Here is a 13044-nt window from a genome sequence, read left to right on the forward strand (position 1 = left end):
CAGTATCTGTAAAAGTGCGCTGCAGGGTTCTAGATACAAAATTTGTATCTGCATCTGTAAAAAATAAGTTGCGAATATTCACATCCACATCAGCAGATTTGTAGGGCTCTAAAAATGAATAATCCAGTAGAGAGTGCAGAGGTTGGATAGTATGAGATGGTGCAATGGTGTACGCTGGTGGTTGTGTATGATTTGTTCTCCCAGTAGCCTGCCTGATTGATAGCATTTGGCCTACGGTGGTAGTGAAAGGGGACCAGCAGGCCTGAGATCCAGCTTTGTAAGAAGGCCACAATTAATTGCCTTAGTTGAAAATTTTTTTCTTGGTTGGTGATAGTAGCGTGCTTAGGACCAGCAGTGGATTTTCTGATCCTCTCCATTCTTTATAGCTATAGGTAAGGAGGACAAGAAGTGATTGTGCCCTCAAAAGCTCGTCATACTATATAGATTTTTTGTTAGTCTCTAAGGTGCTACAGGACCACTCCTTTTTTAAACTCTTCCATATTGAAAGCTGAGAGAGCTGTAGGGCTTCCTTTTGTCATACAGGTTTTACACATTCATTTCTTTTCTCTCTCCCCTCTCCCAGAGGATGCCAGCCCCCATCAGATTGCGGGAGCTGATCCGGACCATCCGGACAGCACGAACCCAAGCAGAAGAGCGTGAAATGATTCAGAAAGAATGTGCTGCCATCCGGTCATCTTTTAGAGAAGAGGATAATACATACCGCTGCCGGAATGTGGCAAAACTGCTGTACATGCACATGTTGGGGTATCCTGCGCATTTTGGACAGGTAACGTTGACTGGAACTCAGTTACAATTAGGGATGTAAAAGTTCAACCAGTTACTGATAACCTTTAGGCCTACTGGAATGCTTACCGGTTACCTGGACCTTGTCCAAACCCTGGTGTATGGCCAACTATGTCAGGCTGGAGCAGCTCCTGGTGGGACCCTGCCTACACCTTTGGCAGGCTGGTCAAGGCTGCAGGCAGGGCCGCAGTCACACAGTGGACAGGCATGAATCTGGCTCCTGCCATACCGTACAACACAGCCCTGGCCATGTTAGGAGGGCAAAGGAGGCTCTTGCCATTCTGGAACGACCCCAGCCCCATTCACGGTGGGCAGGCTGGTCTGGAGCAGTCCCCGCCACACCTGGCAGACCTAACCTTGTCTGCCCTGCGCCGCCTACCTACTGTTAACTGGTTAAATGGTATAATTTTAATTGTTTACCTGGTTAAATATGTATTAAAACAGTTACATCCCCAGCTGCAATACCTGTTGCCCTTTATTTTCCAAGCGTGTGCGCTCGCTCGCTCGCTCTCTCTCTCTCTCTCTCTCTGACTACTCACTGTTTTTATTGTCTTCTGTTCAGGATGATTTAGTTTCTTTTGGAATCTGTTTGTATTTTTCTTCATGTGGGCAAGTTTATCCTGCCCATCTTAATGGTCTGTATTCTAATTGGAATCTGTCCCCCCTTAGTCAAGGCTTGTATAAAATTGTCCTGAATTCCATGAAAATGTCCAGCCTGCGGTACTGCCTCGTAATTGGGTATGGTGATTGCTGTACAGTAGTGGTTCTCAAACTAGGAATATGAACGTGTAGCTGAGTACACGGTTAACCCTTTTGGTTACATGCAGCCCATCTTCTTTGCTGCCTCTGTATCAGAGATGGCAGTGTGGGGGGGGGGGGGGAGGCAGGAACTTGTACATGCCAGCTTTTAAGCCAGCACCTTGTGCGTTCCAGCTCCTGTGGAGCAGTCTGCAGAGGCAGCATGGCATGAGGTTGGGGGATGAAAAATGGGACCTGGTGCTTGCAGGGAGCCGCCTTAAAAGAATGAGAGCGTTTTAACATCCTAATCTCAAACTGTGTTCGTGAGAATGTACAGACTGGATCAGACCAATAATCCATCTAGCTCGATAACTCGTCTGATGGCAACTGGCAAGTACCAATTTAGGGGATATGAAATAGGGATGTTAAATTTCAGCTAATTGGCTAATCGACTAGTTCATCCCTTAAGAAAGGGATAGAAAATAAGACCCAGAATATCTTACTGCCCTTGTATAAAACTATGGTACGCCCACATCTTGAATACAGTGTACAGATGTGGTCTCCTCATCTCAAAAAAGATATTTTGGCCTTGGAAAGGGTTCAGAAAAGGGCAACTAAAATGATTAGGGGTTTGGAACGGGTCCCATATGAGGAGAGGTTAAAGCGACTGGGACTTTTCAGTTTAGAAAAGAGGAGACTGAGGGGGGATATGATAGAGGTCTATAAAATCATGAGTGGTGTGGAGAGGGCCGATAAAGAAAAGATATTTATTAGTTCCCTAAATAGAAGAACTAGAGGACACCAAATTAAATTAATGGGTAGCAGGTTTAAAACTAATAAAAGAAAGTTCTTCTTCACACAGCGTGTTGTCAACCTGTGGAACTCCTTGCCAGAGGAGGCTGTGAAGGCTAGGACTCTAATAGAGTTTAAAGAGAAGCTAGATAATTTCATGGAGGTTAGGTCCATAAAAGGCTATTAGCCAGGGGATAAAATGGTGTCCTTGGCCTCTGTTTGTCAGAGGCTGGAGAGGGATGGCAGGAGACAAATCGTTTGATCATTGTCTTCGGTCCACCCTCTCTGGGGCACCTGGTGTTGCCATTGTCGGCAGACAGGATACTGGGCTAGATGGACCTTTGGTCTGACCCAGTAAGGCCGTTCTTATGTTCTTATGCAATTTACATCAATGATTGGATTAGTCAGTAGGGCACTTCTGCCTTTGAAGTGTAGCAACAGCTGTGAGGAGCACGGTGCTCCCAAGTTTCCCACAGCTTTTCAAAGCGGCAGCGCCACACAGAGCCTGGGGTCAGCAAGGGAGTCCCTAGCTGCACGCTGAGCTGCCGTTTTGAAACGCCGCATGCAGCCTGGGGACAACTCAGCTGGCCCTGGGCTGCACGCGGTGTTTCAAAGCGGTAGCGCCACGTGAAGCCTGGGTGTCTGCCCAGGCTCCATGTGGCCCTGCCACTTGGAAGCACCCCCTGCTTTTCCCCCCCTTTGCTGCTTCTTTCTGATAGAGGCAGCAAGGGGTGGGGAGGTAACTAGCCTGTTGACTATCCGAAAAGCATTTGCTTATTGGATAGTCGACTAGTTCACATCCCTAATATGAAACCCCCTAATCAGCAAATAAGCATTCATCTGCGTATCTAGGAAGTTACAACATAACTCCAGATGGGTAGTGGGTGGTTTGTGTCCTGAAACAGAAATACTGTTAAACTTTTTTTCTAACTAATGTGACTCAGAGTTTATCAATCATATACATGTCTAATTATTTTGTAATTATCTTAAGCTCTTGGCTTATGTTGTGTGGCAGAGTTCTACTGGTTAATCATGGGCTGAAATGAGGTGTAGTTTAGATGAGGGACAGTGGAAGGGGGAAGTTGCTGTTCTGTAGAACGCTTTTGGTTGGAGCTGTTTCAGCACCGTGACAAAATGGTCATACCAGTACATGTCTTGTTGAACATGGCTCAGTGCTTGCTGACATAACTACATTTAACAAACCATCTGTTTCCTCTGAAGAAGTGGGTTGTGCCCCTGAAAGCTCGTGATGCCATTGACATGTTTTGTTCATCTCTAAGGTGCTGCAGGACCATTCATTATTTTTTAAGTTTTTTCAGTTACAAACTAACAAGGCGACCCTCTGAGACTTTCAAAACCAGGCATGCTGGGGGCATCGTTGAGGGTGCTTTGTGCTTCTGGCATAAATTCATCCTTGATCGAATTTGAAACCACCACCATGTTACATGGTGCAGTAAACACATCCCAGCAGAGCCAAATTCCAAAGTGCTGTGATGTTGTTAGACAAGTGGCGGCATCAGGGAGTGAGAGCAGACTGTCCGCCTAAACGTGACATGATCCATCCTGAAGCTGGGTGGTATATTTCAGTAGTGATGGATGGCAGAACAAGGAGCAATGGTCTCAAGTTACAGTGGGGGAGGTCTAGGTTGGATATTAGGAAAAACTATTTCACTAGGAGGGTGAGGAAGCCCTGGGATGGGTTCCCTAGGGAGGGGGTGGAATCTCTATCTCTAGAGGTTTTTAATTCTTGGCTTGCCAAAGCCCTGGCTGGGATGATTGAGTTGGGCTGGTCCTGCTTTGGGCAGGGGGCTGGACTTGATGACTCCTGAGGTCGCTGCCAGCCCTAGGGTTCTATGATTTCCTCTCCCAGGGCAAAAGGATATATATCTCAGGAAGTTGTAGCCATTGTATCAGAACAAGTTTATTTACATCTTGTTCTGTTCACACCCTAATCATATTATTACTGCATGTAACCAAGCAGTTGGGCTAAATTGTGGAATTCATGCTGTTTGAGAACTTAACAAGATTCCAAAAAGGGGCTGGATATTTGTATAGCTATCAGGAATAGCCGAGTTGTAATTAAGGAGAAATGTTGAAAGATGTTAACATAAGGCACAGTGGAGCAGTTGAAATTCTCTGCCCAGACCAAATGATCTAATAGTCTATTCTGATGTTAAAACCTATTAACCTTGGGTTCAGGGCTTAAGCCAATTTCTGACCATCAAGAGACCAGGGTAGGGCCTATGTAGGGGTAAGCAAAGGGGCTGCCTTTCTGCTGTGCCAGGAAGAGGGGAAGCTTGCTTTACTCCCTGTTGTGCCCAAGCCCTTCCCCCCTATACCTTCCCCATAGGCCCTGCCCAGCCTCTTCTTAACCCATTCTGCTCCCTCCTGGACCATGCTCCCCTTTGCTTCCACCCCCCCCCGCCCCCCCGCCTAGGCCTAAGCCTAGGCCTCAGATACGATCACATTCCTGGCATTGTCGGTTGGAGGGTTGGGATTAGTGTTGGGGGGGCGGTAAACAAAACAGACTAACATGGGACAGGTGCCAGAGAAAGTGAAAGGCAGATTTACCTGCTTCCAAGTCTACCCAAGTGTCTTGCTTTGCTGACATCAGTTAGAAAAGGAAAGCAGAATCTTTCTTTCCTTGAAATGAAATGGATATGCTGGTGTCAAGGTTTCTTGCGTTCATTAGCTCAGGGGAGAGCTTTAGCCTGGTTGCGTTACTGAATAGAGCTTTGCACAAAGCCAGTTGGTGTTGACATGACTGGAATTTGCCAGTTATTTCTCAGGGTGAATTTTAGCATTTCAACATTTCACATCAACTCATGTCTGGAGAGAAATCCCAGTATGCTGTGTTATGGTCACTTCATTGTTTCTTTAGAACTGGCTCTCAAACAGGGATGGCTTGAGATGGTTTTTTTCCCCCCCTCAGCTCCTCCTTCGAGGTTCTTCCCCCACCCTCCTGTTGGTTCTCAAACTGTGGTTTGTGACTCTTGGAGTTTTGCAGCCTTTTTTCCATCAATGATCTAGATATTGGCATAGAGAGTTATGCTTATTAAGTTTGCAGATGATACGAAGCTGGGAGGGGTTGCAAGTGCTTTGGAGGAGAGGGACATAATTCAAAATGATCTGGACAAACCAGAGAAATGGTCTGAGGTAAATAGGATGAAGTTCAATAAAGACAAATGCAAAGTGTTCCACTTAGGAAGGAACAATCCGTTTCACATGTACCGAATGGGAAGTGGCTGTCTAGGAAGGAGTCCTGCAGAAAGGAATCTAAGGGTCATAGAGGACCACAAGCTAAATAGGAGTCAACCAAGTGGCAACTGTTAGAGAAGAAACAGGTGACCCAGCAGCGCACATGGAGTAAACGGCACTGCTTTATTGCCCATGCACGTTTATCTCAGACATTTAACACAACGTTCCGAGTGGCAAGCATTTGCCACCAATTATACCCTTTATTTTAGTATGTTAATTTACTCATTCATTACTACTTTTCCTAAAATCTTGTTTAGTAATGTTAACTTTCATATAATGAATATTAAAAAGCAGGTGATTAATACAATTATACCCACCCCGTTTATTGTTTACTGGTTTTTAATTAAATCAGCATTACCTGCTGTTTTAATCAGCAGCTTATAGGGAGGAGGAAAGAGCTTTGACACCGAAAGTGTTTTTACAGAACAAGTGCGAAGTTAAAACAAGATCCTATTCTGCGCAACCATTTTTTAAGGCTGCCAGGACAAAGGAGAAAAACATGTTTAAAGGGCAGTGCCTGCTGGGGCTGACCCCTATTAATTTTTTACATATCCCAACATTCCTTTACTCTTTGCAAAACAAACAAACAAACATGATTCTGGGTTACATTAACAGCAGTGTTATGGGCAAGAGAAATAATACTTCTGCTCTATTCTGCGCTGGTTGGACACAGTACTTCAACTGGGGCCTAGTTCTGGCCACCACATTTCAAAAAAGATGTGGAGAAGTTGGAGAAGGTCCAGAGAAGAACAACAAAGATGATTAAAGGTCTCGAAAACATGAGTTATAAGGGAAGTCTGCAAGAACTGAGTTTTAGTCTGAAGAGAGAACACTGTGGCTATGTCTAAACTCTATATCCCTTGTTCGAAAAAGGGATGTAAATTAGACAGATGGAAATTGCACATGAAGCCGGGATTTGAATTTCCCATGCTTTGTTTGCATAATGGCAGCTGCGTGTTCTTTCGAAAATGGGGATTTTGAAAGTGAAACCGCTGTCTAGACATGGTTCTTTCAGGGGAAAAAAACCCTTTTTCGAAAGATCCTGTATTATTCATTGTTGCAAATCCCAGCTTCATTTGCAATTTCAATCTGTCTAATTTACATCCCTCTTTCGAAAGAGGGATGTAGTTTAGACATGCTCTGTGAGAAAACATAACCGCTTTCATGCAGCTTAGAGGCAACCTTGCTCATTACCTTCCATTAACCTCTTCCCAAGCCATTTCCCCAATGTTTTTCAATCTGGCGTGGTGGGGTGCAATTGATGGAATTCATGAAGGAGGCTAGGTGCATGTATATTACTGGCCAGTTCCCAAAGACAGCTGACCCATACCCTTCCCAGTCCATGGGATACAGCAGTCATCCTCTGAGGAACTCAGAGTCCGGGATCAGTCTTAGTACGTGTTCTCCCTAACCCTGAACCAAGATGAGGTATGGAGGCATGAGCATGCTTTTGTACAACTAGGAAAGGAGTTGCCCAAATATTTCTTTAATAAAGAAACCTGGAATTCTGGATGTATTTGGTATGGGACAGCTGCAGCTTGAAGGCCATTGCGTTAATCTGTTTGAATGATCTGGAATGGGTCACGGTAACAGTGATCTAATTTCCTTGAGGGTCAGGAGATGTCTACCTTCTGAGTCCAACTGTCATGGGAGCATGGTCCTGTTGATGAAAGTCAGCGTATCTGTTGTAGTTCTCCTTAGCCAAGTTGAAGTGTGATTTTAATTCCTCTTGAATGCAGTGGAGGTGATCAACCAAATTTGATGCTGCAGGGCACAGATCGATGGAAGGCTGGTGACACAAATGGATGAAATAGAGGGCAGAAGCCATAATTGGAATAGAAGGGGCGTTGGCGAGTTGATTTGTGATCGTAATTGTTTGATGGTACTTGATAAAGCAACAAAGGTGGTGGTCGGGAATTTGGGTTTTCTATTCTGTTTGTCCATTGGTCTGGGGGTGGTAGGCAGTGGAAATGCATAGGATAATTTCCAGGAGTTTCAATAATTCTTTCCAAAAGTGGGGGAGAAACTGTGGCCCATAATTGTGTGTAATGTCAGTTGGTAATAGGGATGTGCAAGTGTAGTCGACTACATGATTAACCGATAAGCCTGGGCTTACCAGTTAACCTTGTCGACTACACATGCTTTCCCCCTTGCTGCCTCTGTATCAGGAACAGGTGCTCTTGGGGAATACTGGATCCGCTTGTCCTCTCCCCGCTTGCGCTGCTGCTGATAGAGAGGCAGCAATGCAGAGGGTGAGGGGCCAGCAGGCTGGAGCCGATACGTGCAAGAATCTGGCTCTCAGTGCAAGCCAGTTCTGTGCACCTGCCTGTCCTCCCTTCGCTGCCTCTTAGACACAATGAGGGGGACAGGGAGGAGCTGGTGCTGGGGGGAGCTGACTTAAAAGCCCCCCCCCACTATCTCCCCACCCCTCTGTGTGGAATGGCAGGGGAGGCTGCCGCGGACCAGCTCAGACCTCCTGCGGAGAGGGGCTGGTGCCACCTCACATTGCCGCAGCAGGGGCGGTGGACTTCTGGCCTGCACTGGGTGCTGGTTTTTGAAGTGGCTCCCCTCATGGACTGGCTCCTGTCTGGCAGCGCGGGATGGTAGGGGTCTCCCTGAGAATGGGGCAGAGCGCACTGGCTGCTAGCCCCGCCCCCAGGTACTATCGAATAGTCATGTAACTGCTAAGATTTCATGTGGTTATAATTACACAATATCTAACATCCCTGGTTGGTAACCCCTGGAGCTTGCAGATGTGATTGAAAAATAAGTGATTATCCCTTTTGCACTTACTGATGACTTCTGTATCATTCTTTTAGTTCATGGCCATGCATTTGCAGTACACTTTGAGAATTTCATAATCATGAGAGGCAGCATGGTCTGGTAGCTACTTCAAGAGACTTGAGCATTTTTCCTGGCTCCTCTTCTGACTTGCTGAGAGCTTGGGAGGGCACAAGTTGCTTTTCTCTCTCCTTTTTCAAATGGGGATGATGCTCACTACATTGTCACTTTGCTGGAAGTTGGATGGAAGATACTGTGCAAATGCAAACGGTCACTGATCAGCACGGGGGTCTGAGTTATACTGATCTATTTGGTTTTGTTTTGCAGTTGGAGTGCCTCAAACTTATTGCCTCTCAGAAATTCACAGACAAGCGCATTGGGTACTTAGGTGCCATGCTGCTACTGGATGAGAGACAGGATGTCCACCTTCTCATGACCAACTGCATCAAAAAGTAAGACCGCTCTCTCCTTCCCCCATCGACAGATAAGTGTAGGCTCCCTGAATGTAACTTTTTGGATGCCTTAATTGCCCATTGGCATTTAATGTGAAAACAGGGAAGTTTTCAGTCTAGCAATCCGTGTCACTGCCGTGCTCAGGGCTTCTTGGAGTCCGCTTCCATGCTGGATTGCTGGTAAGTTCCAGACAGCTATTGGCCTTAAAGTTTTGCAACTTGGTGTGTTTTATGGAGTGCCGTTCAATGCATGGAACTTTCATGTCTTGGACATTCATCTGGTGACACCGTCTAGTTGGGGGCAGAGAGAATGGAATATCCTGTCATCAAAACTTTCCTTAAAAGAAAAGGAAACTTAATAGGCTTCCTGTAGCTGGTGGAACAGCTTCTAGAGACTCCAAGGGGGAGTTAGTGTTTCACCTATCAGCAGAGCAAGCACTGGTTGAATAATTAAGGAGAGCACAAAGTCCCTTAGGGCTCAGCAACACTGTATACTTGACTGGATTTAGAGGAACTGGCTGTAACACAGCTGTAGTATGCAGTGCAGCCTGGACCTTAGTCTAAAGCCCTGAACGGTGCTGCAGCCATCTTATACTGGGTCCCCTGACTCAGTTGTACAGTAAAACTCCAATTGTCCGGCATCCAGTGGTCCAGCACTCCTGATAGTCCGGCACCAACTGGAACCCAGAAGTGCTCCGGCCAGCCGGACAATTGGAGCTGCTGTGAGCCCCATGTGTGCTCGCAGCTGGGAAGAGAAACAGAATTATACCCATGTGACAGGTCTGCCGGGACCTGCACTGAGTCTGGGGGGTGGGCGGGGAACGGCGAGGGGCGAACCCTCCACTGTTTTGCAGGAAGGCAGGGGAAGCCCTACGCCACCGCCGAGAGTTTCCGCGACGGGAGCGGGCTCCCTACCCCCCAGACTGCAGTGGTTATCGCGGAGCAGGGGGGTGAAACTGATGAGCGGCGGACTTGGGGTAGCTGTAGAGCAGAGCAGCTGGGGTGCTACCGGGTTGGTCCCGCAGCGCTGCCCCTCACTCTCCTGTTCGGCAATAACTACTGCAATCTGGATGGTGGGGAGCCCGCTTCCCTTCCGGAAACTCTCGGCGGCAGTGCGGGGCTTCCCCTGCCTTCCTGCAAAATGGTGGAGGGTTTGCCCCTCGCCGCGCCGGACACAGTGCGGGTCCCGGCAGACCTGTCTCAGCCCCCTGCCGGAGTACCTCCCGATACTCCGGCATATCCGATAACCCAGCACCACCTAGATCCCAAAGGTGCTGGATTATCGGAAGTCTGCTGTATTTAGAAATGTAAGTTGTGTTTCTTTTTTGAGTGCTTGCTCATGTCCATTCCAACGGGGTGCACGTGCTGTGTGCTTGGATTCCGGAGCTTTTTCCCCAGCGGTACCCGTTGGGCCAGCAGGGAGCCCCTTGGAGTGGCGCCACTATATTGGAGCATATATTCCCCTGCTGGCCCTGCCCGCCCTCGGTTCCTTCTTGCTGCCTGTGATGGTAGCTGGAGCGTCGTCGTGCTTTCTACCTGCCCAGCATGTGTATAATTAGCTTGTAGATAGTTTTGATTGTTCTTATAGTGTAAATAGTTCAGTAATTAGTGTCGGTGGTCTTTCCGCTTCTCTCTCCTCTCCCAGGGAGGGGATGCCAGGTCCACATGGCTTTAAATCTTGTGCGACGTTTTCAAAGCCCATGCCCTGTGGAGACCCCCAGGACTCTTGTCTGAAGTGCCTGGGGGAGGGTCACCTCATGGATTCCTGCAAAATCAGCAGAAGGGTCAAGCCCCACACTAAACAGGAACTCGATTTCCACTTAAAACTGCTTCCCATGGAGTCTGCGCTGCAGCCGGCTCTGGAACCGGCACCAAGAGAGCACAGTGCGTCTGCGTCAATGCGCAAGACCTCAGCGGCACCCAGGTTTTCCGCGGCCCCATCTCTGGGGCCCACGAAGAGGAGACAGCAGGGGGGGAGGTCACCAGGTGGCATCAGGACAAGCGTCCAGTGGAAGATCTGCCCCCTCAGTGTCCTGAGGCTCCCGGTCCGTTGAGACACCGGTTGAGCTTGGTGTGTCCATGGCAGAGGTGGGCAAAGGGCCCTCCTTAAGCTGGATCTGGCCTGCGCCCTGCCACTTCCCCATCTCCAGGCCAGTCGGGGCCTGGGTGAGGGGGAAAGCACCAAGTTTCCTTGCCCCCACAAGAGCACGCAGTGGCTAGAGAGATGCCAGCTGTTTTAAAACAGCCGTGTTTATCTCTAGCTGCTGCGTGCCTTTGGCAGGGGCGAGCATGCAAAGTCTCTTGCGGCGTGTCCCTGCCCTGCCAGGGGTGTGCAGTGGCTAGAGAGACAAACCGGCTGTTTTAAAACCCACCAGCGTGTCTGTCTAGCCACCACGTGCCCTTCCGGAGCGAGGGGACTTGCCGCGCTCCCCCTCCCCCAAGCCCAGGGAGTCTCAGCCTTGCTGGACTCTGAGCCGCAGCAGGCCAGATATGAGGTGCCACAGATGAGCCCACTGGCTACAGCACTGGTGACACTGGCAACATTCATGGTGCGGGTAACACCAGTGGTACCAGCAGGGTCTTTGGCACCTGCAGAGCTGGCTGCACAACCTGCAGCACTGGGGGCCGTGGCGCCGGTACAGCATGTAGTGGACATGCCACCCCAGTTCCCATGGGACTGCTGATCCTGATCCATTGAGGCAAGCTGAAGGTGGTGGTTCATCACTGACCCCGGCACCTGTTCCAGATGCCTTCATCAGCACCTCCCTGCTCGGCGTCGGGCTATTCATTGGAGTCCGACACTTACTCAGTGCAGTCGAGGGCTTCTTCACGCAGGTCTACTTCGCAGCACCGGGCCAGGCACCTACTTTAGGGGCACACTGTCGGCAACCCCTTTAGCGACGGCTCCCATCTCTGAGGATAGGGGAAGCCCACAAAAAGAAACACAAGAGTCTCCAGGTGAGGGCCCAGGGGCCCAGGGGCCCAGGGCCCAACATCAGTGTTGCAGGCAGCGAAACCACCCGTGCTCAGGGATTCATTGTCAACCTTCCTTAATAGGGCAGGACCTGCTAAAGCCTCACCTATGGATGCCAGCACCCATCAGGAGCTGCTCTGTAGGCTAGCAGCCAATTTGGAAGTCCAAGCGGAGGCAGTGACTGAAGATGCTGACCCTATAGTGGACATCTTAACGGTGGACACCCCTCTGAAATCGGCATTGCCACTGAATAAGACGGTGTCAAAGATCGCCAATAATTGGTGGCAGACACCAGCATCCAGTCTGCCTTCCCAGAAGGAAGTGGATAGACGTGGTTTGTCCCCAGTTGGGACATGAGCATTTTACTCCCTTGTGGTGCAGGGTGTCGGTCAGAAGGAGAGGCAAGATCAGCTAGTGCCAAGACCAAAGAGTAGGGAGCCAGAGACTTGACCTACTGGGTAGGAAGGCGTATGCTCTGGAGGGCCTGCAACTGCGCATCGCCAACCAACAGGCAATGCTAAGAGGTAGGCATACAGCACCTGGTTGGCAGTGGACAAATTCAGGGATCGTCTCCCTCAGGGCTCCCGTCAAGAGTTTGTGGGCTGTTGGGGGGGTAGAGCGATTTCCCGTGTAGCGGTACAGGCCACACTAGATGTGGTGGATTCAGCAATACATGCTGTGGCTACTGGTATTGTAATGCACCATAGTGTCTGGTTAAGTGTCAGGCATACCCCCGGAGGTCCAGGACACGCCGCAGGACCTGCTGTTTGAGGGGACAGGCCTGTTCTCACAACAGACACATGCCAAGCTTCATCATTTGAAAAACTCCAGGGCCACTGTGAGGTCCTTAGGCATCCATACCCCTGCACCCCACAGACATACCTATACCCCGTGGCCCCCGTCATGCTGATCTACCAAGGTTATAGGTCAGGCCAAGGAAGGTGTGGGGGCAGGGATAATGGCAGTAATAATGCTAGTGGGCGCAATAGGAGGAGGAAGTCACGCTCTGACTCCGAGAGGGGTAATGGGCCGCCCCCTCCTCAATTACCCAAGTCTTCGTTTTGAAGAGATGCAGGAGGACAGAATGCCAGTTCCACCCTTCGGGGACGGGCTGTCCCATTTTTACCAGGTCTGGGCCCAAATTGCAACCAACTGTTGGGTGGTGAGCCTGGTGGCAGTGGGGTATGCTATCCCTTTCCACTCCCATACCCATCCCTCTTCAGGGACCCCTCTCATGAGCATCTC

At 49.2% G+C, this 13044-nt stretch overlaps 1 protein-coding gene across 3 annotated transcripts in view; it reads left to right on the forward strand.

Moving 5' to 3' along the window:
- AP1G1 (adaptor related protein complex 1 subunit gamma 1) overlaps window positions 1-13044 on the forward strand; it is a 91996-nt gene that overhangs the window by 19414 nt on the left and 59538 nt on the right. For all 3 annotated transcript variants that reach the window (XM_075918210.2, XM_075918211.2, XM_089781596.1), the window contains exons 2-3: window positions 584-787; window positions 8701-8825. In XM_075918210.2, the coding sequence (XP_075774325.1) occupies window positions 587-787; window positions 8701-8825 (326 nt within the window). In that variant the 5' untranslated portion in view covers window positions 584-586. The remainder of the gene's footprint in view (window positions 1-583; window positions 788-8700; window positions 8826-13044) is intronic.

The sequence above is a fragment of the Pelodiscus sinensis genome, chromosome 12 (assembly GCF_052426305.1).
Source record: "Pelodiscus sinensis isolate ZL-2025 chromosome 12, ASM5242630v1, whole genome shotgun sequence".
NCBI classification, from domain to species: domain Eukaryota; kingdom Metazoa; phylum Chordata; order Testudines; family Trionychidae; genus Pelodiscus; species Pelodiscus sinensis.